This window comes from Patiria miniata, unplaced genomic scaffold (genome assembly GCF_015706575.1).
Source record: "Patiria miniata isolate m_02_andy unplaced genomic scaffold, ASM1570657v1 HiC_scaffold_11, whole genome shotgun sequence".
Taxonomy (NCBI): Eukaryota; Metazoa; Echinodermata; class Asteroidea; order Valvatida; family Asterinidae; genus Patiria; species Patiria miniata.
Window position 1 is genome coordinate 5,477,535 of NW_024037049.1, and position 25,170 is coordinate 5,502,704.

The 25,170-nt window shown below is 39.9% G+C and overlaps 2 protein-coding genes across 4 annotated transcripts in view; one reads left to right on the forward strand and one right to left on the reverse strand.

Moving 5' to 3' along the window:
* Positions 1 to 9,123, reverse strand: part of LOC119742891 (tetratricopeptide repeat protein 13-like) — a 32,903-nt gene extending 23,780 nt beyond the window's left edge. Inside the window, exons 1-6 of one of the 2 annotated variants that reach the window (XM_038219143.1) lie at positions 8,726 to 9,123; positions 6,447 to 6,606; positions 2,513 to 2,601; positions 1,916 to 1,991; positions 939 to 1,075; positions 220 to 312 (exon numbers count right to left, since the gene is read on the reverse strand). In XM_038219143.1, the coding sequence (XP_038075071.1) occupies positions 220 to 312; positions 939 to 1,075; positions 1,916 to 1,991; positions 2,513 to 2,601; positions 6,447 to 6,606; positions 8,726 to 8,962 (792 nt within the window). In that variant the 5' untranslated portion in view covers positions 8,963 to 9,123. The remainder of the gene's footprint in view (positions 1 to 219; positions 313 to 938; positions 1,076 to 1,915; positions 1,992 to 2,512; positions 2,602 to 6,446; positions 6,607 to 8,725) is intronic. The other variant, XM_038219152.1, reaches the window with a different exon arrangement.
* A 267-nt stretch (positions 9,124 to 9,390) lies between these two features.
* LOC119742904 (molybdenum cofactor biosynthesis protein 1-like) lies at positions 9,391 to 24,671 on the forward strand. Of its 2 annotated transcripts, none has more exons than XM_038219161.1 (11): positions 9,391 to 9,633; positions 11,270 to 11,533; positions 12,195 to 12,330; positions 14,093 to 14,260; positions 15,347 to 15,511; positions 16,376 to 16,509; positions 17,825 to 17,980; positions 19,596 to 19,706; positions 20,285 to 20,405; positions 22,431 to 22,478; positions 23,003 to 24,671. In XM_038219161.1, the coding sequence occupies exons 2-11, from the start codon at positions 11,354 to 11,356 to the stop codon at positions 23,890 to 23,892; spliced, it is 2,109 nt and encodes a 702-aa protein (XP_038075089.1). In that variant the 5' UTR covers positions 9,391 to 9,633; positions 11,270 to 11,353; the 3' UTR covers positions 23,893 to 24,671. The 2 variants fall into 2 exon arrangements, with proteins under 2 accessions (XP_038075089.1, XP_038075096.1); XM_038219168.1 differs by having other exon boundaries at positions 11,315 to 11,533.
* The last annotated feature ends 499 nt before the right edge of the window (positions 24,672 to 25,170 follow it).

Sequence of the window (25,170 nt, forward strand, 5' to 3'; positions counted from 1 at the left end):
AAGCTATATTTATTTAAGCAAATGGGCAGTGTAACAATCACATTTCCCGAGCAAAAAAATACAAGAAAAATCCTTTTTATTGAAGCAGTTTAGGAACCTTACTCAAATCTAAATCTAAATTTGAGCTGTACCAATTTGTAACCTGTTTTCCATTTTTCCTGAATATAGCCTATTGGGTTAAAGGTCACGGGGTGCTGATGGATTAGGTAGTCCACTGACCTCTGCTCTTCTTTCCCATCCTTCCTCTGCACTGGGGAGGAGCTCGATAGCTTTATTGAAGTCCTGTAAGGCCAATTCTGCATTCAGGGGAAACTGAAGGAAACAAACAACAACAAGAGATGTAAGAGGACACGTCATATTCCATTGTAAAAACCAATTTATTGCAATGTGTCACTTTTGTTTTGTTTGGCAAGTGGTTCAAGAAAGGGTTGGCAGTATCTGTTACGTCTTTGGCAGGAAGCCAAAAATAGGGTCGATTAGATATGAGAAAAATAGAAATAAAAAAGATGGCTTTCAATAGTTTCTGTAAATTCTTTCAGTGGGGGGGGGGAATCTGTGAATCTGTGATGCATACATATACATATAGGTCATTCTATAAATTTGGGGTCCACTTTGACTTCTGTATTTTTATAATTCAGATGCACTCCTTTATGCAGTCATCTTCCAAGAGTGATTGTGAACAGCAAACTACCTACCCAACAAATAAACAATCATTTTGAAGTCATTCTTCATGATACTTGAATGGTAAATTATAAGGTACTAGGGACAGGAAAAATGTCACACTCTGGACCCTAAATTTATAGAGTGACCTATATGTATATGTATGCATCACAGATTCACAGATTCCCCCTCCCCCCCCCCCCCCCCCACTGAAAGAGTTCTACTATTAATACAGAATATAGACAACAATTGAAAAGAAAGTTGACATGAAGACATACCCGAACACCCTTCTTTGCATATGCTGCGCCTCGTGTATGGTAAGCCCCTACAAGGTCAGGGTGTTCCTTCACCACTTCATTCATGTGCATAATAGCGTCATCATAATGGCCAGTGTTGAGGAGAACTACACCATATGCTGAATGGGTGAGATACATGGATACAACTTCAATGAGTGGGGCAGTATACAAATACCAATAAAAAGTTATTGCCAAACCAACAGAACTTTATTTTGTTGGCCTTTTTTGCATTTAAGTCAATTAATTTCAAAGGATCTTTTGTGAGAAAAATCCACCCTAAATGCTTTGACTTTATAGAATAACGGCACAAAGTTGATGGAAACCCCCCCCCCCTTAATGTAACATGAGTTACCATGGAACTGCCCACTTATTAATTAATTTTTTGATGAAAAGTAACAGCTGAGCTGCTGACCATTGTTACAAATGAACTACAACAATTTCAGTAAAATACAGATAATAAGTAAGATTGGAGGCTTTGCACGGTGGAGATACTAATGAATGAAAGGTTTGCGGAAACACCATGTGGGAATAACTCTCTCCTGAAGACGGTCAGAGCGTACTGACCGGGACATCATGTTTATAACTCTGGTTCTTTTCAGAACCATTCTCTTCGTTTGAGAAATTATTCCCACATGGTGTTTCCGCAAACCTTTCACTCAACAGAAAATAAGCTTCAAAATGATATACACATGTACATGTTTCATTTTTGGGACCTGGATTTTGTGAAGATTTTTCAATGAGGTTTGTAATTCCGTGGAATTGTTCTATGGGTCAATCTCAGGATACTACTTCCCTGGTACTACCAACCTGTTGGGCAGTAGTACATGTACATGCCTTCCATTGTGTGTACATCAGGTACGTGCAAACCAATCAGGTGAATACATCTGTGCTGAAATATTATTATGTGTATACAATATAATTGGTTTTGCCTCACTAACTCGTATCACATCTCAACTCACCTAGCTTGTGGTCCACTTTCCTATTGCCTGTGGCAAAGGGGACTAGGCCCTTTTCCACCATTGCAAGAGAATATGTCTGAAAATAATGAAAGATTCAGTCAACCGTTACATTTGTCCTGCCAGTCTCCATGAAACATGGCAACAGCACTGATTGTTGATGCTTGATTCTCTTAAAAACAAAACAATTTTGGACAAGTAACAGGACTATTTGATAGTTTCCTTCAGTTTAGCATTTCTTTTAAGTGTTAGATGTTTGTCAATACACCCATTTACTGTAACACTAAAACTCAACAATTCCTTGTGAAACTGCAACACTGGTAACTGAACAGGGTTTTTTTTTTGTCCCTTGTGCACTATACATGTAAGTACTAAGTACATGTACAGTGTTAGAGTCGAGTTCATCAAAAGTTCTGCAAGTACTCACTAGACCAGACCGTCAAAAGTCATCAACTCCCAATTCAGGTCACAAGTTACTCAAATAAAATGAAAGTCGTTCCATTGTTATTGTTAATCCCCTGTTGATAGTGCCTGGACTTGTTAGGGATTCATGATGGTCTCAACAACAACACTGGCATCATACATGTAGTTCATTATTACCTCAACAATTTTAGGGTTGTTAGTTTCCTCAACCCAGGATGCCGCCATCTTAGCACAGGCTCCGGGTACCATGCGTGCATCCCCTGACTCTAAATATGGCAAATAACAAACAGTAATAGTTATCAGGAATCTCCCTGAGAACTTTGAGAAAGCAGGGCGGTTTGTGAATTCAAGCAACATCCATAATATGCTCAAAATCTTTTACAGGTACTCAATGCACACACCACATTCATTTAAGGCACAAAAATCTTCCCTGTGCATGTACGTACATGTACATGTACATTTGACTGTTGGGACGCTTTATGGAGAATAGAAAACTGAACTTGTTTAAAGAGGTTGTGGAATGCTGGAAGACATTTCCGTCATTTTTCGGGTATATGTAGCCTAAGGTGTGATGAAATAAAAACGACTATTGTGTCTGTCATGAAATGAGTACAACAGGTACTTTTGAGAGCTGTTTTTCAGGTCCTGTTTCGACCCGAACGTGCAATTTGTGTAAAAGTCGTCGTTGGGGGCAGCAAACAAAATATAGTAAATTGTGACGTAATAAACAGGACTACCAATGCAGCGTAGTATAAACGAGTCCTGTTTATTACGTCACGATTTTTCTCACTTTACGAAGAACCTGACGACTGTTGATTTTAATTAAGCGCTCCCCGACCAACAAATTACTCGATGAATTTCAGTTTTATAAACATATAAACGCACAGTATTACAAAAAATGGGACTTTGTCATTATGATATATATGGGTCTACTCTACAATAAAAAAATATAAAAAACAAAACTACTTTCAGCATTCCATAACCTCTTTAACAACCAACCCACCGCTCTCCAATAACACCCAAAAAATGGGCATGTCGTGTCAGCTCATTACAACAACTTGTGCAAACAAAGAAAGAATCAAATTAACGCATAAAAAACCTGTCTCACTCAAATAAGTGCGCTGACAATAATCATCTGATACCCATTTTCTATTCTAAGACCCATGCAGATGACCTCTAGCCTTATCTCTCTCTTAAACTTCAAAAATGAAAATACATTACTCACTCATGTGTGCCATTTATTTTATTTAAGTTTTTCCCAAAATATAAAAACAAATCATTTTGCACAGAAAAAGTTTGGGATCTACATGTACATCGTTATCTATTCCATGTGTAATTTAATGGTGTTAAATTGAAGTTTTCACCTCCCTAAACTTTCAAGATTTAAACTTCTTTGAAACTTGTTGGGAATAAGACAAGATCAAACTTTACTTTTATAAGATACATGTTGAAAGGCAAGCGCTACAGTATTTCCTCTGCACTGAACTTGTTTATCCAGAAACTTTGGCTGTCTGCAAGACTAAACGCAATTTGCCCTTTAGGCTATGTATTGTTATGCAGCCACTTGCCAAGTTATTTGCCTGAATGTACAAAAGAGACGAGAGAGTGCATGCATAAATGCCTTCCTCGAATCGCCAGAGGAGTTTTAATAAAATCATTATGCTCCATTGAAAATAAAAGCCTGTTCAAAAGTCAAGGCTCACAGACATACAAATTAGCTTAAATTCTACAATACATACTTGTGACTTTGGGGGGTTGGGGTTACGGCTGACTTGCTTTTCACAATGCACATACATGTATCCAAGCACTGGCACTAGTTGTGAAACTAGCACAATGCACTGGAACTGAGTACAAATGTCTAGGATATGAAATAGTTCCATTTGTTTGCACTGCCGTAGTAGGAACTGCAGTAGAAATTTATAAACGAAAAACTAGGAGTTTGTTTTGGATCCAGTTACAAACACCATTATGAATACATGTAAAACAATGTAAAAAAAAAAAAAAAGAATCCAAATTGTCCCCAAAATCACATTTGAAGCATGACTGTTCCACCATTTAACCATTTGACCAAATTCACCATTACGGGGTTGGTTAGATTTTATTCTATTTACACACATCTTCCAGTTTGATGAAGTCACTGATAAAAAAAAATTGCAAAATGACTAACATTTATTTTTGAAAGTTGCATCCAAGATAAAAGGGAAATAACTCTGTTTGATGACATCCTAACATTTGATTTAAAAACATCAAGAACAGTAGTTGATTCTATTATTTATGAAAACAAACTGCTGAATGTGTATTCAATGGAGTTGAAGTATTAGCGGCAAAACAACCATATTTAAATACTCCCTATAATAACATTCAGTCTAATGATGTCATTATTGAAACTTTCTAAAGTAATCTTTTTTCCCCCAAAGAGTGTTCACACTAAATTTTGTAAAATTTGTAGCATTTGTTAATGGGTCTATTTGAATTCAGCCATGCATTAGAATTTTGTTTCATCTTAACATACTTTGATCTTCCGTATCTCCAGAACAAAAGACAAGTTCATCAAGGCATAATCTTTCAGATTCCAACGTACGAACATGATTCATTTTGTTCATATTAGTTATGATGGAAAGAATTTAGTAATTATTTTTTTGTATTAAAATTTTTTGAAAGACATCCAATGATGTTCATCATAACGTCACAGTAATATGCATACTTATAAGGTTAGGGTAGCTTGAGTAACTCCAGCTCCAATGCTCATCAGAATTCAACATACAGAGCTGGAGCTAAAACTACGTTACAGAAACTAGATCGTAAGAGTCCCTAAAAACAGGATCCTGTATTGTATCCCCAGTGTATTACAAAAATGGTCCATTTTCCCTCTATTGTCCCCACCCAGATTCCATTAGACATACCTCATACCATGCAGCAGTCATTCACAGAGTTAAAGATCGACTTGAAACAGAACAAAAGTGACTCAAATATGAGAAATGTTGATGATTACAGTGGCTTCTCCAGAAAAAAAAACGTGTACCACGGCTGTCGTGCGTGCACGTTGTGTACGTGTGACGTCGTTGTGTTCAAGCGTCATGTGATCACATTTTGCCATTTTCCAAACCCCGGCTTTGGCTCCGTATCCGGATCCAGCCCCATTGCAACCTGCAGGAATGGAGCAGAGACGGACCGAAGCCGGGGTTTGGAAAAAGGGGGGGGGGGGGGGGGAACGACATGCCCCCCGTCCCCCACTGATCAATGCCCACGGTTGGCACCGTACTTCAGAAAGACAGACTTTACACGTAAATTGTATACTTAGGGCCTACACGTATGCCCACTTGCTATACAGCGTCAGTTGGTGAAATTGAAAATTCCGAGAGAGACTCTAAAACTTTTTAAAGACTTTTCTCTGCATGTGGGCGTGTGTTCTGTGGGTTGGCCTATGTGCGTTTTATTGCACACTGCGGTATTTTCGTAGGCACCCGCAATTTTCGTAGGCCCCCAAGTTTTTCGTAGGCCCTAGGCACAGTGCCTACTGTGCCTATTGGGTAATCCGGGCCTGTAGTGATTACCACGTCACTGACTCAAATTTGAATGAAACTAAAACATACTGTGGTTCTTATGAACAGTGAAGTTTAGCAGCCAACTCCAAGTCGTTGAAGAGATATATTACCCCCTGAAAAATAGGACTACCCCTTTTTTCCCTGTTTTCCCAAGATAGAAGACGCCTGCTGAATGGTCAGAATCTGCATAATCTTCATGCATATCATAGATACTTGCCGAACAAGCATCTATTCCACAGACTAAGAGTAGGTCAGTACTGGATTACCGGAGCCAAAATCATTGAGTGTCAGTCTAAGCCTTGCGGAACATTAGTCACTTAGTGCTCCATAAATGTGTCTCTAATACTGGACTTCCAGAGGTAGGGAATTGGATTGTTCTGCTCTTTAACCAGGTACGTGTAAGCAGCTTCGAGGTAAGTGGAATAAACAGTCTCACTTTTCAAAATCAGGAACACAACTTTTCAGGAAATTTAGCATGCATCGCTGTATGGCTCACAACACAGAGAAAGTCCAGCATTTGAAACACATTTATGGGGCTAGTTTGATTGCTGAACGGCGGCACATACCACATGCTTGGACGAGTTCTCCTATGGTGACTGATTCCATGAGATGCGGTGTGACACTCAGCCCGCAGTGAGCACAGCTACTCTCCTTGTAATCAGCAACGCCTGGAGTGCCTAACTGGTTCAATTCTTGGTTTTCTGATACATGTAGTGCAATCCTCTGCTGAAATAAACTTTGCATAATTAGTTTTACAAAGTCTGACATTTAATTTCAAAGGGGCATACTGCTGAGGCACTTTTCCCACCAAAATTTCCTTGATCCTCAAAATCCTTCACTATGCAGGAGCCAGAGTTGTAATGACTCGAGTCAATGACTCGACTCGAGTCCGACTCGTGTCACAATTTTTAGTGACTCGACTCGACTCAAGTCCCTAAGGGTAAATGACTCGACTCGAGTCACTGCGAGCAAATGACTCGACTCGACTCGACTCCCTCATTAGAAGACTCGACTCGACTCGAGCGAAGGCTAATAAGACTCGAGTCCCAAAGTAAAAGTGCAACTTTGCGAAAAGTATTTGCAATGACTTACGGTGCAAAATTTATGCTCACTTTACTTTGCGAATAGCAGTCACGTACAAATATACAACGTGTCACAGACTCCCACCTCATGGTTCTAGAACGCACAAAATACTATCCAGGGACCAGATTTTTAAACACATTTTCTAATTCACTGTTTTATCATTGGTTTTGGGCGATTTCTTATAGAGCTCTTGGATTTGAACACTGGCTAAACTTATGGCCTCCTTTTATAAATTTTGGTATATATTTAAAGTGTTCAAATATTCGTGACTCGAATTGACTCGACTCTACCTTTTGACCTAATGACTCGACTCGAGTCACTTCTTCAAAATGACTTGACTCGACTCGAGACACTTCTTCAAAATGACTTGACTCGACTCGAGTCACTTCTTTAAAATGACTCGACTCGACTCGAGTCACAAAAATCAGTGACTTGTTACAACTCTGGAAGGAGCACAATGTCATTGTCACATTCATGTTTAACTTTCAAGTGGTGCCAAGGTCCATATGGACAATGTACAATTCTGCTACATCCTGCAAAACATCCTAGCGGAATGCGGAGGATTGAGGAGGCTTAGGGTGACAGCTATTCGGATTCCATCTGCATCTGTACAAGTCCAATCACTGGAACTAATTACAATTGAAAAGTAAAAAAAAATGCGACCCCCCTGGCATGGTGGCAGTATTTATACGATAAGTAAAAAGCAACAATGACCTCATCTGAACCCTTGATGACATTTGACCTCAAATGTCTCAAGTCATATGAAGTCCCCCTACCCACAGATTATTGTCACCAAGTTTTGTTGAGAGTGAAATCTGACTTTTCATATGACAGCACTTTTCAGTTTACCTAACCAAAATTAACAATGACCTCATTTGACCCTTAAATGACCTTTGACCTGAACTGTCACAAGTCATCTGAAGTCCCTTCCTACCCAAATATTATTGTCAACAAGTTTGGTCCAGATTGAAGTCTGACTTTTCATATGACAGCACTAAACAGTTGACCTAACCAAAAGGTAGCACACGGACGGACGGACACACAGAAGGCATACACTATCGCAATATCCCCCTTTCTGGCGTAGCCAGGGGGATAAAAATTAGTTGGGACCCATTAATTAAAACAAAGGCAATGGCTACGGGACTGGTACCAGTCCCCAATTTCGTGAGACTACAGAACTTGCAGCAATAACGCACATACAGCAGTCGTTGGGAATTGGTTCTCAGACTATTCTTGCCTCGAAAAAACAAATCCTCCAAAACCACGATTCGCCCAAAAATTGAAATTTTGTTTCATTGAGAAGTAGGACTTGACGTTTTCAGTAAGAGCAAAACCTGGTCCCCACGAGGAATTGAACCAAGGCCCTGGAGATCTTAAAATAGCACCGCAAATATCCACTAGCCCACCAAGGCTCTTCGCAAGCTACTAGCTAGCTGCCAATGTGGCTACCGAAAACTAAAACCTAGCCCAGGTGGACTTCCTTTCCTCCCTACGTTAATGCAATGAGGACTTCGTCCAACCTGGGCTAACTAAAACCTTAAATTCAGAGTAACTGTCTGTTCCTTAGCCTTGCAAAATCGGGATCTTCCGTAGCCACTGCAAGTAAAAGAATACTTTACAAAGGTAAACAAACCATTATAATTTATAATATAAACCATGTAAACATACCGGTACTAAATTTATACGGTAGAGTACCAAGACTAATACGCCCCCCCCAAAAAAAATGTAATGTATAATTAAGTCTAACCCTATCCTTTCCCACCTGTCTTTGTAAATTTTGTTCTTGAAACACTTTCTCCAGTAATTCTTTGGGAATACCATGCAGTAGTTTCTGTGCAGTTTGCTTTGATCCGCACTGACTTCCTTCTTGAATTTGGTAGTGAACGTTCACCATGCCTATGTCCAAATTTACTCGCACGTTCTCCTTCACCGCAAAAACGACTGCAGCAAACAGACTAACACTGCACCAAACAACTCGAAGCATTTCTGATCCTGCCATGTTTGGTTCGAACTCGATCAGAAACTCCAAACTTTGGTGGACATTTCATTTGCTGATCAAGGAAACACCTGCAGAGTTGCGGAGCTTTCAAGTTAAATGACGTGTGATTTTGCCTAGCGCCTAGCCTTGCCATTCATATTCACGTACACGTACGTATACATGCCCTTGTGCCACACGTTTTAAACTTGTAGTAGTCGCTCATTATGTCAAAAACAAAGAAATTTAATAACAAAAACATAATGAATTTAGAAAGCGTAATGATAAACTTATGCCAGTTGGTTCCTGATGAATACTTTATATGTATACAGTATCTTTAAACCCTGTTACCCTATGTTGTGTTCCTAAAGCCGGCTAAATGTGAATATATCCACTAGAAACCCCGAAACAGCAACTAAACAAGCTACATAGCTTGATGACAAATCAAAGCGTATAGGCGACTCTAGCCAGTTTATGTCTTAAATATGGCGGCGCCCTCGACTGTTCATGGTCAGCAAACTGAACTGTAACCTCGAAATATTCGCGTTTCTCCCTAAAATATGCTAAGCCTCAATACCTCAGATTCATAAACTGCTTATTGTTGATGCATACTTAAAATCATCTGTTGCTTCTTGTCATCGTCGATCGAACCCGAAACCTAACCAGGCAAAGTAAGATCCGCGCACATGCACACGGTGAGTAACTTACTCGCGCGATCGCGCGACCTCCATGGCCGCGCTACCCTTGTGCAAGCGGTGTCAAGTGGTGATGGTGGTGGTGGTTTGTGTGTGTGTGTGTGAGGGGGGGGGCATCATGGCCATTCACCGGGTCACATTCATTCAACCGGAGATTATGACTTAGTGATAAATTAAAGTGTATTTCGACTTCGAGGCCTATTGTCAGCATTGTAGCCCCATAAATGTGGCCAAATAAAATACTGGACTAGGCATACCTCCGTAAATAAAGGCCACACATCCACCATGTACAAAAACATGTAGAACTTTGTCAAATTTTGATTTTCACATTTAGGCTTAGTTTGTAGTTTATTTTTGCTGTAGAACTAGAAGCATACTCACCCTCTATAGCTAGGCTAATCAGAAAGTGCTGCCTTTTTCAGATGTCTATTTTTCGTGAAATTTCCAGATTCGTTTGCACACGTCTGCGTATCAAAATTTCAACATGAAATTTCATGAAAATTAGACATCTGAAAAAGGCAGCACTTTCTGATTAGCCTATACAGAGGGTGAGTATGCTTCTAAAGCAAAAATAAACTACAAACTAAGCCTAAATGTGAAAACCAAAATTTGACAAAGTTCGACATGTTTTTGTACATGGTGGAAGTGTGGCTTTTATTTATGAAGGTAGGCCTATTCCAGTAGATTGGCCACATTTATGGGGCTAGGCCTATTGTAGTTCCTGCATGGTTTGTAAATTGTTATTTTGCGTTCCCCGTGCTATCCTATGCTATTTTCGAGCATAGGATTCGAGTTTTTTCAGTCATGTCAGTTGCTATTTTCCTAGAAATATAACAGTTATGGCTTAGGCCTACTCACTTTTGAACATAATTGAATGAGACATCGGACTAAAAAATTCCACCGTTCAGTTTTTGAATTATTTTTTTAAACATTTGTTTTAACATTTGGTCATAATTTTTATCACCACACCCCTAGTTAATTACCAAATTCTAAAACAGGCATTGTAGAGTTCTACATGTAGTTACTGGGACTAGACTAAATGCAGCTTGGAAAATCCAGTGCTAACCCTAATGCGCCTATCAAATGTTCCAAATGTCAAGAAAAGGGATTTGTAGAGTCCCAGTTTGTCCTACTCGGACTAAGTTCGTATAGACAAAGTCCAAAATGACTTCTTTGTGTTTGTAACTTTTAATGGTAGGCCTATTAAGTTCTAGAACTTACTGTTGATGCTAGAAACTAGTAGAAGAGTTCAAAGACACACATCATGCCCATTTGCGATAAGTCAAATCAAAGTTTCGTGTGAGCAATGAATTGTGGAACAGAAATTTGGATTTATAAACCTAAGCACGTGTTACTGAAAGCTAGCTATCTGCTCCTGCAAGACGAGTTGGCACATGCGCAAAGAAACCTCAATTTGGCGTATTTTCCAGTTGGTGCCATGCGTACCAACGGCAACACAGTTTTGTGTAGGCAGCATTATTGCCGTCTTCTCAAGTGTTTCGTCACCCCCAAATTTTCCTATGAAAACAAATTTTGCTCTTTTTTTCAGAACAATTCTGTTGATTTTCAACATCGTCATTTAGGATTTAGATGAGTCCAAAAACCACGAAGTTTTTTTGCCCCCGCTATTTTACAGGAACGAGATCCTAAAGTCAACTTTTCTCCACACAACTAATGACAGACTGCATTATAGTGTGAGTGCACAGCAGTTGAAAAGCTGATGACCACAGCCATGACAGCCACTATTAGCAATGCCAGCAGATCCTACCTTCTGCAACATTCTTCACGCTCTACACAGTACTGCAGTCTAAGCAAGTGGTGGTCATCATGCAGACTGGCAAAGAGGCTACATCATCATTCTGCAGTTCAATGTCAGAAGGCTCATCAAAGTACATGCATGGTAAGTGTACAGTAAACAGGGAAAGGCTCTTATTCGCTCATTCAAAGATGTGGAAAAACACTTTGTCTGATTCAATTATTGAGATAAAACTGTTACGCTCTAACTATGGCAATGGTCCGAACTAATGTTGGGACAGTCTCAATATTAGTTGGGACAGTCCCAACTAAAGTTGGGACCATGTCCTTAGTTGGGCCTAACAACACTGCATTTATACTTGAAAAGCATGAATCCTGTAGTACACTACCATACCAAATTTCATAAGAATTGATGATTGCATTTTAGAGATCAAAAAGGGGTGGGATGGAATTTCTCTACCCCCACCCCCCCCCCCCTTGTAAGACAACAAAAATGACACTTTTAGGGTTAAATTATGCATTTGCATTTAAGATCATAGTAATTTGTGGTCCCTCCAAAACAAGGGCTAATTTGAAGTCTTACCTAATAAAATGTATTAGTCTTAAATAACATTTAATTTGACAGAAGTAGGGTTGATGGAAAATTGGGGTTTCATTTAGATTTTGCTAACTGTTGCAATTTAAATAAGGTTATTCATGGCTAATGGATTTTGTGGGGAAAAGAACCTGCACAATCACAAGTTCAATTGCATAGGCCTACATGTAAAAAATGAAATGGTGTTTTACATCCTTATTGTCTACTCTAGGTACCTTCACCAGAGAGAAAACCAAGATTCTTCGGGGAGGACAAGCTGTTGCCATTTTCAGCTTTTCTTACAGACTCGTTTGGCAGACAACACAACTACCTGAGAATCTCACTCACGGAGAAGTGCAGCCTGAGATGTGAGTCATGCTAACATGAGGCAAAACATGTCCAGTAATCTCATACAAACAAAAAATAAACTTCAGCAGAACTATGCCTTACAATATAACACCCAGTAATGATGATTGGTGAAATGGATGAGGAACTCAACATTTTCATATTTTTTTGTCACTGTTTTGGAGGAGAAATCAATCTTCAGAATTTTGGGAATTTTCAATAAGGAATTCTCTAAAAAAAAAAAGATGTTGCATAACAGCCTGAATTCAATAGGACTAAACATAATGGAGTAACACTTTGTTTACATGTGCGGTTTCTTATGGGAGCCTGGTGGGAACGAAAGCCACAGCGCTCTTAAGAAAGCACACACGTAAATCAACTACAGCTAAGATGGTCCCAACTATAGTTGGGAAAGTCACGTCTGTTGTTGGGGTGACTCCAACTATAGTTGGGACTGTCCTATCTATAGTTGGGGTCAGTGCAGTAGTTATGAAGTAAAAACTATTCATGTTGTCGTTTGGTTAATCTCAGTTTATTAAATTCAGTAACATAGGAAGTTTTCATCAGCTTTGGATGCATAACAACATCATCATGTTAACCTCAGTTTATTAAAATTGAGTAATATAGGAGGTTTTCACAACCATGGCTTCAGCTTCAGCTTTGGCTTCAGGAGCTATTAGGCCCTGACGCAAGAGACTCCTCCCCAAATGGCTCCATCTTCTTAAAGGGGCACTAGGTCCTGAAATCCCCGAAAATTTCATGATTTGGATTGTTTACTTAGCCTATTTCAAACATCTGGTTGAAAGGAAACCAACCTAATGTCTTACCGTTCCCAAGAAAAGACACCCAAAAAAACCGGTTGTTTACATTGGACACAGCGGAGTACAAATAAGTTTTTCGTGTCGTTCTCAGTGTACGATATACACGTTGTGTGTCTCGGGAACAGCTGTAACCAATCACCAATGCAAAAAAATATGGTTTCTTCAACGACGTCCGCAAAAGGCGAACACTTTACGAATGAAATTGCAACTAGCATCAAAACAGCTCATATTTATTGGGTCGCAAAAGTGGACCCCTAAATTCGTTTTTGCACACATAATACAGGAATAACACAAAAACGCCCAGTTTTGAAAGGATAGTTGTGTGGATGTTTATATCCTACTTTTAAATGTTCCTTCCGATTAACATCATCTCCTTCAAAGCGCGTTTTGTAGCCCAATTGGGCTGTTCCAGGACCTAGTGTCCCTTTAACAGGAACACCAAGACTTTCAATCTGGGCCTCAGTTAGGAGAATAGCTGTTGGATGTGGACATTGAAAGATTCTGTTTGATTCTGAAGCCAGATATGAAGCCGAGGCTGGAGATGAAACCAGGGTTTTCAAAACTGCATTGACAGTGATATCAGTGTTTCCCCTGGCTTATGAACTGAGCGAGGTGGTAAACATTCAAATTGATGATTGAAACAAAATTTACGCAGTCTGCAAACTGAAAAGAACGCAGCACTCACAAAAAATGCACGATGATTTCATCTACATATCCAAATTGTGAGTTCTTGATACATAGAGGTCAAGGAAAACGCTCATAAATTACATAAATTGAAAATCTTTCGATTAGTATTTCCGTTATTGTAAATCTTCACAGCGAGGTTGTGATATTGGCAAAAATTGAGCGAGGTGGTCACTGAAAGTAGCGAGGTGGGTCGCCTCACGTTTGAATGGGCAGGGGAAACACTGAGTGATATCCCCAAACCACATTCTATTTGTTGTTGTGTTTTTCTGTTGAGCAGGTCAGTATTGCATGCCTGAGGACGGAGTGGAGTTGACTCCTCAGAAGAAGCTCCTTACCTCTGAGGAAATCCTCCGAATCACAAGGTTGTTTGTCAAGGAGGGTGTGGACAAAGTCAGGTTAACTGGAGGCGAACCGTTGGTCAGGAAGGATATCATTGACATTGTGGGTAAGTCTTACAAAGCAACAAGACTATCTCCAAGTCTCATTTATTGTCATGTGCTGGTTCATCCTGGCAGGAATTTGGATTGCTTGTGTCCTTGGGCAGGATATTTTACTGCATTGTAAGACATCAAAGATAACTGATTTAGACTTTCGCAATTGCCATGGACTTTTTTTTTAGGTCAGATGTATGCTTGAAGGCATATAGGATCATTTGCTTTTCGTGCATTTTGTTCGTTTCCAATAATGACACCACTCAAAATCCAACGAAGAATGTTCAAAACCTAACCTGTTGAAGTTTCAGCACAGTGGATATATTACACTTTTCGAGAAAACAGTGAAAAAGCATTTACAACCTTTGCATGGGGTATTCCGTTGATGCTGGGTTTTTGTATCAGATGTATCTTGTATGTGGTGCTGTTTTAGATCACAGTCATCATCTTTGCATGCAACATTGTGTGAAGTCACTGATTTTCCCTTTGGGAATTTTACAGATTCCATGAGAACATTGCACACAAATTTCCTTCACATGGGTGCCATGTTGTGGAAGTCAACTCCAAGAATGAATAATTTTGAAACAATTTTGCCAGAGAATATATATGAGAAACAAAATTTGACATTGTTTCGTATATTCTCTGTTGCTTAACTAAAAAGTGTCAGAGTAAATTAAAAAATTAAGCAAAACGAACAGCATTTTTGTTCCAATCCCACTGCGGAGGGTTTTTATTAACCCTAACGATCCCCAACGAGTCAAACTCCAACACCAGGAATTGTTGGAATCTGTTAGGATGAGTGCTGCACTAGTAAACTTTACATGGGTTTAGGCATACCAAAAATAAACGAGGTCCAACTGTTTATGTGCACAGTTTTCCATATGGTGTTGGGATTTGCAAGGATCCTAGTATAATACCCTAGGGGGTTATAGGGTTAATTAAAAGACAAATAATTAGTCTTGTTTCAAAATTTGAATTTTGTATGAAAAAAAGGGATTTTGTGCAGTACATATTCTGCTGGTGGTTATTTTAAGTGTACAATTGTCATTCTTGCATGCATCTTGTGTTTTTGTGTGTGTGTATGTTCCAACTTTTCATAGAGCAACTAGGTAGCTTAGATGGGCTTAGAACGCTAGCAATGACGACCAATGGTGTAGCATTACACAGGAAGCTAGCCAAGCTGAGAGAGGGTGGGCTGAACCTGCTGAATATCAGCTTGGATACGCTGGTCCCTGCCAAGTTTGAATTCATCACTCGAAGGAGAGGTTGGTGTCTTCAAGAGTTTGTCTTTCACCCTGACCCCCATCAGGTTTTCCTCATGTGCCCTGCAAAATGCAACAAAATCAAACACAGATGAAATGAGAACCCTGCTAAATGCAACAAACTGCAGCAGTGGATTCTGTTGTATCACTATCAGCCTTGGCACTACATAGTTACCCTGCTAAAATGCAACCAAATGTAACAGTGGATTCTGTTGTGTCAGCTAAATGCAACAAGATGCAACAAAGCATGGGACCCGAGTTGACTGCTCAATGCAACAGTATGCAACAACTTTTGTACAACTGTGGCTGCCTGTTGCATTAAGCAGGGTGAGGGTTAATGCATTCAGCTTCAGGATTGGCCACCAATTTCAACTTTTTTCCAGTCCACTTGTCTCAAGCCTCATCTAGTCCCACCCCCTTTTCAATCTTGTAGCCCCGCCTCCCCATGATGATTCCAGTGATGTCAATTCAGTGATTTCTCTATTGAATGTATTGCAATGGTTCTGTGTTTGAAGTCAAGCACAGCCTTACAAGTACACATTGAATTTTATTCAATAATCAAAACAAAGGAAAAAGATTAGAGTTCATTGTTGTGTGATATTGAAGCCTTGTTTGGCATGTTGCACTTTTTTGTAGCCAATTTTGGTGGTTTTATTTGGGGGGGGGTGATTTGTTTTGTTTTTGTTTTGGTTGTTTTAGTTGGTGTATCCTGCATGGAAAAAAGTGGTTTTGTTTATTCTTGTATTCAGTTACATTTTGTGCACTAATAAGTTACACGTACAGTACTTACATGACTTACTTGCACAGTACAGCACAATCTGGTTAAAACATTTTTGTTGTATTTTTTTATGCCGAATGACTTGCAAGGTTTCAACCAAGTCTGGAAAGGACTAGAGAAGGCAATTGACCTGGGTTATGACCCAGTCAAGATCAATTGTGTGGTCATGAGGGGTCTGAATGAGGACGAGATATGTGACTTTGTTGCACTCACAAAGGACAAGGTAAGACTACGGTCTGACTAGGCCAATGAAAGGTGAAACAGATACAATAGATATCTCTCATAGGATGCCATCTTCATAGGAAACTTTTAATTGCGTTTTCAAAAGCAGGTGCGTGTACGTGCAGTGTGCAAAATGTTCTAAACACGCGCGTGTGTTGCTCGAAATTTCTTAGACACATGGCGAACCCGATACGCGTCACGAAAATTTGACGCCCAAAATGCCGATGCACGTGGCAATCTGTAGGAAGTGACATCATTTGAGAGAGATCTATTCAATCTCAGGGGTTGCTGTTATATTTACAAGGGGCTTCACCTCACACTTGCTTAACCCAGAAAGCCACCTGTATCTTATTTGTGGGGGGATTAACTCATGAACTCTCACACACATACAAATAAAAGCTGTAGTAGCCTGATTTGCATGAGCAACTCATGAAAACAAACACGCTTACACCCGTTTTCTGCTTTATAGTATTGATGTATGTTTCAGCCAAAGTCTGAGTTGCTGAACTACATACAAGTAACTTTTTTGGAGAAGGAGCCAAGCAATAGATATATACATTTCACTTTCATAAATACCTAGGACAATTTACCTATGCCTATTGGTGGAAAGCTCATCACATGGGTGGTTTTAAACTGCCATTTAAACACTGTTCAGTGTTTAAACATCAATATTTAAAACTGGTCACAAGTACCCGCCATGCCGCGCGCTCTGCCAGCTTGAGAGCCACTGATATAATCTTCCTATTAGTTGAGGTTTAGCACACTGCACGTGCCTCACGCACCATAGAAAAGTCCCAAACATGGAGTGAAATGGTAGAAGTTTAGGAATTTTTTCAACTTTTCAACTTTTTATGTTTTTCTACCAAAAAGGTATTTATGAATGGGAACAATGTGATGGAACAATTGTAAACGTGATTTTAAAACTGGAGCCATGATTTTATTATAACTGCTCCTCATGCTATTATCCCCTAATAGTCAGTGCCATAAGCCAATGGTTATAGTACATGTTTGTAGCAGACTCTTGTATGTGGGTTCAATCCCGGACAGGTGTTTGTGTTCTTGGGCAAGAATTTAACCACAATTTCCTCTTTCCACCAAGGCATATAAATAGTTGCCTGTAAGGGCAGAGAACAGACTGCACTGATCTAAAGCTGCAGAAAGAAAACTGGTTGCATGGTCTAATGAACAGGGCAAATAATTGTGAAGTGCTGTGGGACATTGGCATAAGTACTGTACAAGCACCACTTTATTATTCATTATTTTGAGCAATACAATTTTACCCGTGCAAGTGAGCATATTGTGCCATATAATTTCAGCCGATTGAAGTGCGCTTCATTGAGTACATGCCCTTTGATGGGAACAAGTGGAATGACAAGAAGATGTTTAGCTGTAGTGACATGCAGCAGACTATCAGGGACAGGTGGCCTGAGTTTGCCCCTCTGGAAGAAGAAGAGCCAAATGCAACTGCCGTGGTGAGTAAACAGTCAGGTAGCCTCTTGACAAGACAAGCTAGACTTTGGAAATTTAAAGAAGGAGCAGCAAAACCAGGCTTTGCCATTGTTAAAAAAAAGATGCTACTGAATTATTTTTAAAGTGCAGTGACGTAAATTATTTATACTTATCATCCAAATAAGTTGCCTGCAGAAAGTCTCTGTATATGCGCTGGAACCAAAACTTGGCGCATTGTCAAGACAAACTTCATGCATGCATGAAACCAGCCACTGGGAGCTTCCAACCATTGTTCATGGCAACAGTTGCAACTGCCTTATTGTACTTGACCTGTTTTTACTGCATTCCCGAGATCTTGTCTCACGTACCTTCAAATCTTTACAGCTGAAAGGCTGGCGAGACAAACTCCAATTTATGTAGCTAATATATGCTGATATCATTTCTTTTCCAAAAAGGGTTGAGAATTTACCAAGGGAAAATGGCTCACTCACTGTGTGTAGTCTCTCCTCCTGTGGGTCTCCAAGCTTCTACACTAGTACTCAGTCAGATCGCCTTGTCAACAGGCCAACAGTCATACAGCCAAAAGCTTGCTTTTGAAATCAAGTGTAGCCAAGAACATTTCATGGGGGGAAGAATGTCTTGAAACATAAGTCCTCAAATAGTCCTCAAATGTCTTCAAAACAACCAACTCATCAGGTTCTGTTTCTTATGTCTTGACAATGAGCAAGCAGTTCTTTTGGAACCAGCACTTCCTCACCAAAGAGAGTGATATTGACGCAGTGTCTGATCTGTAAACCTGGTTATTGTTTACTTCTTAATTTTTTCCCTTTTCCTCTATTTTTGTGTTTCGCTTTTGTAGTGGTGGTGGTTATGGGCTCCGTGGGCCAACAAAAGAGGGCGCGTTTTTACCTCTTTTGAGAGCTCCGCAGACGGGACACACAACATGTGTGTACTGTACTGTACTGGTTCATGTGCATACTGTACTGAACTGGTTCGTGCGGAAGTACGCACTACTTCCCGAATGTGCAAACGCTATTAGCCACCTTGTCTTCGCGTCAGCGTTGTCGGCGCGCTAATACGTTCAAATGCAACATGCGATTGTCTCCAATAACTAATCCTTGCCTCCAATAACTTTGAATACATTCTAAATAAGCAGTGGATGGATCAGGAACCAGTCTAGGTCACCCCTAACTCTCCTTTTCTGGCCGTTGATGGGGTACTTGTGCACAGAGCCCATAACCCAGAAGTCCTATGACCTTTGTTAATGTGCGGTATCTCACAAAGAGATTTCATTCCTCCCATTGATTCATGAATCCCTCTGTGGTGATATTTTCAAACCAGCCAGACCCGCTATTTTCTGGGCCCAATTTCATGGCTCGGCCTACCATCGGCAAAAAAATCCCTGCTTACTGTTGCAGAAATTGTGTGCTTATGGTTAGCATTCTTTACGGCTTAGTGAGAAATGTTGGCTTATTCTGTGCTTACATGGTTAGCACGGAATTTTTCTGCTAGCGCGGTCAGCACAGAATGGTAATTGTAAGCGCAAATTTCAGTGGTAAGCACGAGTCCTTAAGTTAGACCCTGGTGAGTAGAAGTGTTGGTTTCAACCCCCTAATGAGGTCATGTTATTTTTGTCAGGTGTACAAGGTGCCTGGATTCCAAGGTACTGTTGGGTTCATTGCATCCATGACCAAGCCATTCTGTGGCTCGTGTAACAGGCTAAGGCTTACTGCTGATGGCAACCTCAAGGTAAGCGCAACATAGCCATTCCAATTCATGTCCTTGCAGTCTAGTCTCTTCCCACATTTAGAATTTTCTTGTTCTGGTTTCCACCCAAGATTCTCCGGGGGTTTTTTTTCCAGAGAGAGGATACGATCATGGTACAAGTCTATCATAGGTTGTGCAGTCAGCGAATTATATTTTATTGTTCTGTTGTGCAATGTAGTTGAAAAATATCCATCGTCAATTATTTGGCAGACGTGAACATTGAAATGACGTCCTTTCTTCAACTGCACAATCGTTTAAGAAAGCTCTCGTTCAGGTCTGAGATTAAATAACCACAGCCAAGATAATGTGTCATATTCCTTTGTCACATAATTTGAACAGTACCTGTACAATAAGATACAATGCAGACTGACTGAAATTTGGATTTATTCTTTGTTTTATTGATTTGGTTGTGGTACGTGTCCTGTTTCCAGTCTTTTCTGCTGTTGCATTGATCTGTTGCAGTGTGTTTATTTACAAACACCTTTTGTTCTCTAATACAACCTCAATTTTGTCAAAAGTGGACAGAACAAGGCCATCCATAGTGAAATTTATGTTTACAGGTATGTTTGTTTGGCAATGCGGAGGTGTCACTGAGGGATATTATGAGAGAGGGAGCCAGCGACGAGGATTTGCTGGAAGTTATTGGTGCAGCAGTCGGCAGGAAGAAAAAACAGCATGCTGGTAAGCAGGAGTAAAAACACTCACAGAACTGGGCTTGATCTCATGGAGCTATGTGCAGGAAATAGCACTCAGCACATTTCTGTCTTAAGTCAATATTTAGGTAAAAGGTAAAGGGGGACGAGCCTGTGTTCACAGGAACGTTCTCAGCCACGAGGTGCGCGGGCCGGTCAAACGCGTGCACAACAATATAATTTACATGCAACACGGTGTATATGAGGCCGTTCTACAACAATGAAATTGTAGTATCCAAGACACGACATAACAATGGCGTTTAGCTTTGGAGTCATCTCAATACTTAAAGCCTTCCATGCTGATCACATTAGTCACCTCATGATAGCTTATGCATGATGACTTTCCTCCATTTTACACGGTCTTCAGTGAGCCTTGCTGCCACCACTAGTGACTGGACGTTTTTAAGCTGGCTGTCACTTTTAATGCAGTCTGTCCACCTTTTTGGAGGGTGACCCCTGGGCCTTTTGCCCTCGATTCTTTCCTCCGAAGAGGCCTGAGGGAAATCGGCTTTGGATCATACATTTTACATGACCAAAATAGCTCAATCTTTTTTTCTGCCACAAGATCTACTCTTTTCAACACCAAGGCTTTCCTTAATGTATGTGTTTTGTAGCCTGCCGAGTCTGGTAACACCCAGAGTTGTAATGACTTGAGTCAATGACTCGACTCAAGTCCGACTCGAGTCTCAATTTTTGGTTACTCGACTCGACTCGAGTCCCTAAGGGCAAATGACTCAACTTGACTTGAGTCACTGCGAGTAAATGACTCGACTCGAATCGAGTCACTGCGAGCAAATGACTCGACTCGACTCGAGTCCTTCATCAGAAAGACTCGACTCGACTCGAGGAAGGCTAATAAGACTTGAGTCCCAAAAGTAAAAGCAAAACTTTGCGAAAAATATTTGCAATGACTTACATCGGTGCCAGTTTTTGTTCACGTCACATTACAATGTTCGCAAATAATGTATACATATACACACGTGGTTTGATCAGTGTCCCCATTAGTTGAATGACGATCAGCTGGCACCCCCTTTTTATTTTCATTGAGTCAAATGTGGTGTCACCAGATGTAGTAGCCCGAATGTAAAATTTAAAAAGCCAAAAAATGACTTTCTCTCTTGTGTTCATTTATTGTATAGTGTTCAAATAGTTGACTCGAATTGACTCGAGTGAAATACTTGACTCGACTCGACTCGACTACACACTGTGACTCGACTCGACTCGACTACACACTGTGACTCGACTCGACCTTCTTGACCTAATGACTCGACTCGACTCGACTCGAGTCACTTCTTTAAAATGACTTGACTCGACTCGAGTCACAAAATCAGTGACTCGTTACAACTCTGGCAGGCATTCAGCCCGTTTTCATTAAGTCATTTCATTCAGTCTTTGAAATGTCATGCTTAACAAGAATCTTAGGTGTTAGTAACACCCAAGATTCTTGTTAAGCATGACATTTCACAGACTGAATGAAATGACTTAATGAAAATAGGCTGAATGCCTGTTTTCATCTTCCTTTAGGAGGGTCCATGTTTCAGATCCGTATGTAAGTATAGACGCTAGGAGTGACTGATATGGTAGAACTTTTGTTTCTTGTATGATGTCTTGTCTATCTACATAAGACTTATCTGGGATATTTTGGGGAAAAGTTTATCTGCAATAAGCCCATTGTATCTGTTATTTATTGCAGGATTCTGAACAACTTTCCTGTAATCTTCCTGCAATTAAGTTTGTAAACAGTGGTTATAACTTCATCACTGGAAGTTAACGTTGTTTAGAATCTTACAACTAATACCTGATACAATAGGCTTATTGTGAATACATTTTCCTGCAACTTATGCCGGATATTAAATATGAGGACTCCTTAAAAAAAGTGTTCAGCACAAAAGTGTAAGTCACTTCCCCTTCCCTCCCCCTCCCTCCCTCCCCAAAGGTTCAATGTTTTTGGTTTATGTATGCTTTTCAAATTCAATCCAATATTTCTGCATTCTATTTATCCTTCCTACTACAGGGATGTTTAACATTGCCAAGATGAAGAATAGACCGATGATTCTGATTGGTGGGTGAGTCATTCGTGTTTATCATAAGGGCCTGTCTCAATTCGTATCCGGGACGAGTTCTGGACAAGTTGCAGTTAGAATCATTCACTTTGTCTGGAAGAAGCCCTGGACATGTTCCGGGGAAATTTTCATTAGCAACTGCTCGACTCACCAATGTCCTCTACGATGTCCGGAACTTGTCTGGAACTCATCCCGGATGTGAATTGAGACGGGCTCTAACATTCTTGTAATAACAAATACTTAACCTGTAATGTTACTTAGATTTTTATATTTAGTTATTTGTTTCAACTAGAAGTAAAATTGGGAATTTTTCAGCAAGGCCATAGTGCACTGACAGGGCAGTTTGGAGATGTGGAATGAATTTTGAAATAGATACTGGATGACATATTTTACGGATGTGTATGTTCCTGTAGCTAACGTGTGCCTGCTAATAACATGAAAAAATCTAAATTCAATCTTTAGCTAAATATCACATTGTTGAATTTACAACTGCTAATCCTAAAAGTTATACTTGTTTTTCCAGGTAATCAGCATCACGTCCAACCATACATCCCTGGGAGAGTTCATTTGGATCTGATCCCCAATATGGACTACATTGTGACCAGAAGTAAAGTCAACAGAACTGAAGTAGCCAGGGCTGTGTTCGCACCGATCGTACCTTATGTTCAGCATTTCATCACGCCCAGTCAGAGGAACACTACCAACATCAAAATGGTCCGGCATTTGTCCTCGGCTACAAGTAATGCAGACAATGAAAACTCCTCTAATCTTTCCAAAGCTGACACCGAGTCAGGTCAGCTGTCTGACCTTTTACCTCCTGATCTCTCAACTGACCATTCCCCAATAAACCTCGCCCCCGATGGACCCTCGGCCACACAAGGGCCAAATCACACAAGGACCTCTTCAAGCTCTGTACCGTCTACCACCAAAGAAGCATCCCAACCAAATCTAACCCATGTAAGTGAGACCGGCAAAGCACAGATGGTGGACGTAGGTGACAAACCAGGGACCTCCAGGCTGGCCGTGGCTTCTGGTAGGGTTCTCCTTGGACAAACTGCCTTCGCCTTGGTCCGTCAAAATAGAATAGCCAAGGGTGACGTCTTATCCGTGGCACAAATCGCTGGCATCATGGCAGCCAAGAGGACGAGTAGCTTGATCCCCCTGTGCCACAATATCCCGATATCCAAGGTGGACGTGACGTTAACCATGGAGGAGGCGAGCCACAGCGTGCTGGTGTGTGCAGAGGTGAGGACAGTGGGAGTGACGGGTGTGGAGATGGAAGCATTGACAGCAGTATCTGTGGCAGCATTGACTCTGTATGATATGTGTAAGGCTGTCACACATGACATCGTTATCACTGATATTCAATTGATTATAAAGACAGGTGGTCAAAGAGGAGACTTCAAACGTTAGGGGGGGGGGGCTTTCAATCACTAGTAGTCTCCCTTGATCTGTAACAAGCCAACCTTCTTAGCACTCAGGTCACATCTTAGATTATGTTTTGTTTTCATAATGTGATAACCAATTAAACTAGATGTACTTTCTAGCATTTGAGTTTATTTTTTGTTCATATATTTGTAATAAATAATGAAACTGACCAATCATTGTACAGCGCTGTGAAAATAGATTGGTGTTTTTCTAATCGTGCATTAGTTATTTACAAAACCAGGAGAATGGAACCACAGTGTATTAATAACAGTTAATCTAGCACTTCATCCTAAAACAAAGTACAAAGGTGCACTTCCTTTTTAAATGAAATAACATTTTTTTAATTGAGATGATATCAATCATATTCACTCATTTGGTATGATGACAAAAACTGAAGTTAAAAAATTTTTCGATATGAATTTATTTAAAAGTTTTTTTTTTTATTATTCATTTGAGATTTAAATAATATTATTACTCTTTTGAAATTTTCTTTTCGATATTCTTAATCAATAATTTGATGTAGATTTTAAAGCAAGTAAAGATGCTCATGTAATATGTGCTGCCATCATGTATTAAAGTTTATATTACGCACAAACCTTCAAATGAAGCAGAGGCTTTCATGTATATTGGTACTATGTGATGGCTTTTGTAATTAGCACCATGTAAATTTTATTTGTTTATAATTGTAAACACTTATTGTAGACTGTAAATTTTATATTCAAATTTATCAAACTTAAGAAAAAGAAATTTTTACAAATAATTTACGTGAATCGTTTCATGTCTAAAGTCATTTGAGGTGTCTTTTACTTCATTACCTGTAGCTTGGTATAATACAAGCCCACATTCGTTGGGCTGTAGGTATTTCACAAAACGCAGGCAAAAAAAATGACTAGCATATATTAAAGCAAAACAAATTTCACTTGACGAAAAGGCTAAATCTTCAGAGAGAGCGTGTTCTGCACATAATTAAAAGTTAGGTTCCCCCACTTTTAATTAACCAACTAAAGTTGCCCACCCAGGCGTAATCAGATTTTTCATGCCTTCGAAATTGCTTACAGCGTTTCATGCCTTTAAAATAAGGGGAGATTTATGAAAAACTCACTAGCCTAATGTGTACCGTTGACTACCTTACAATTAACTCGGTAAGCGGACATATTGAGCTGTACTGGAGCAAAATGGATGTTTTCAAAATGGTGGTTTGCAGTTCAGCACACAAAAGTGAAGTCAAAAGAAAACCCTAAACGTTTATACATTGAGGCGATG

What these genes read in the sequence shown, in the direction of transcription:
- LOC119742904 (XM_038219161.1), top strand. Translation starts at nt 11,354, where the DNA reads ATGACCACAGCCATGACAGCCACTATTAGCAATGCCAGCAGATCCTAC. An exon ending in GGATATCATTGACATTGTGG is followed by an intron (nt 14,261 to 15,346) that starts GTAAGTCTTACA and finishes AACTTTTCATAG; the next exon opens with AGCAACTAGGTAGCTTAGAT. An exon ending in GAAGAAAAAACAGCATGCTG is followed by an intron (nt 20,406 to 22,430) that starts GTAAGCAGGAGT and finishes TTCCTACTACAG; the next exon opens with GGATGTTTAACATTGCCAAG.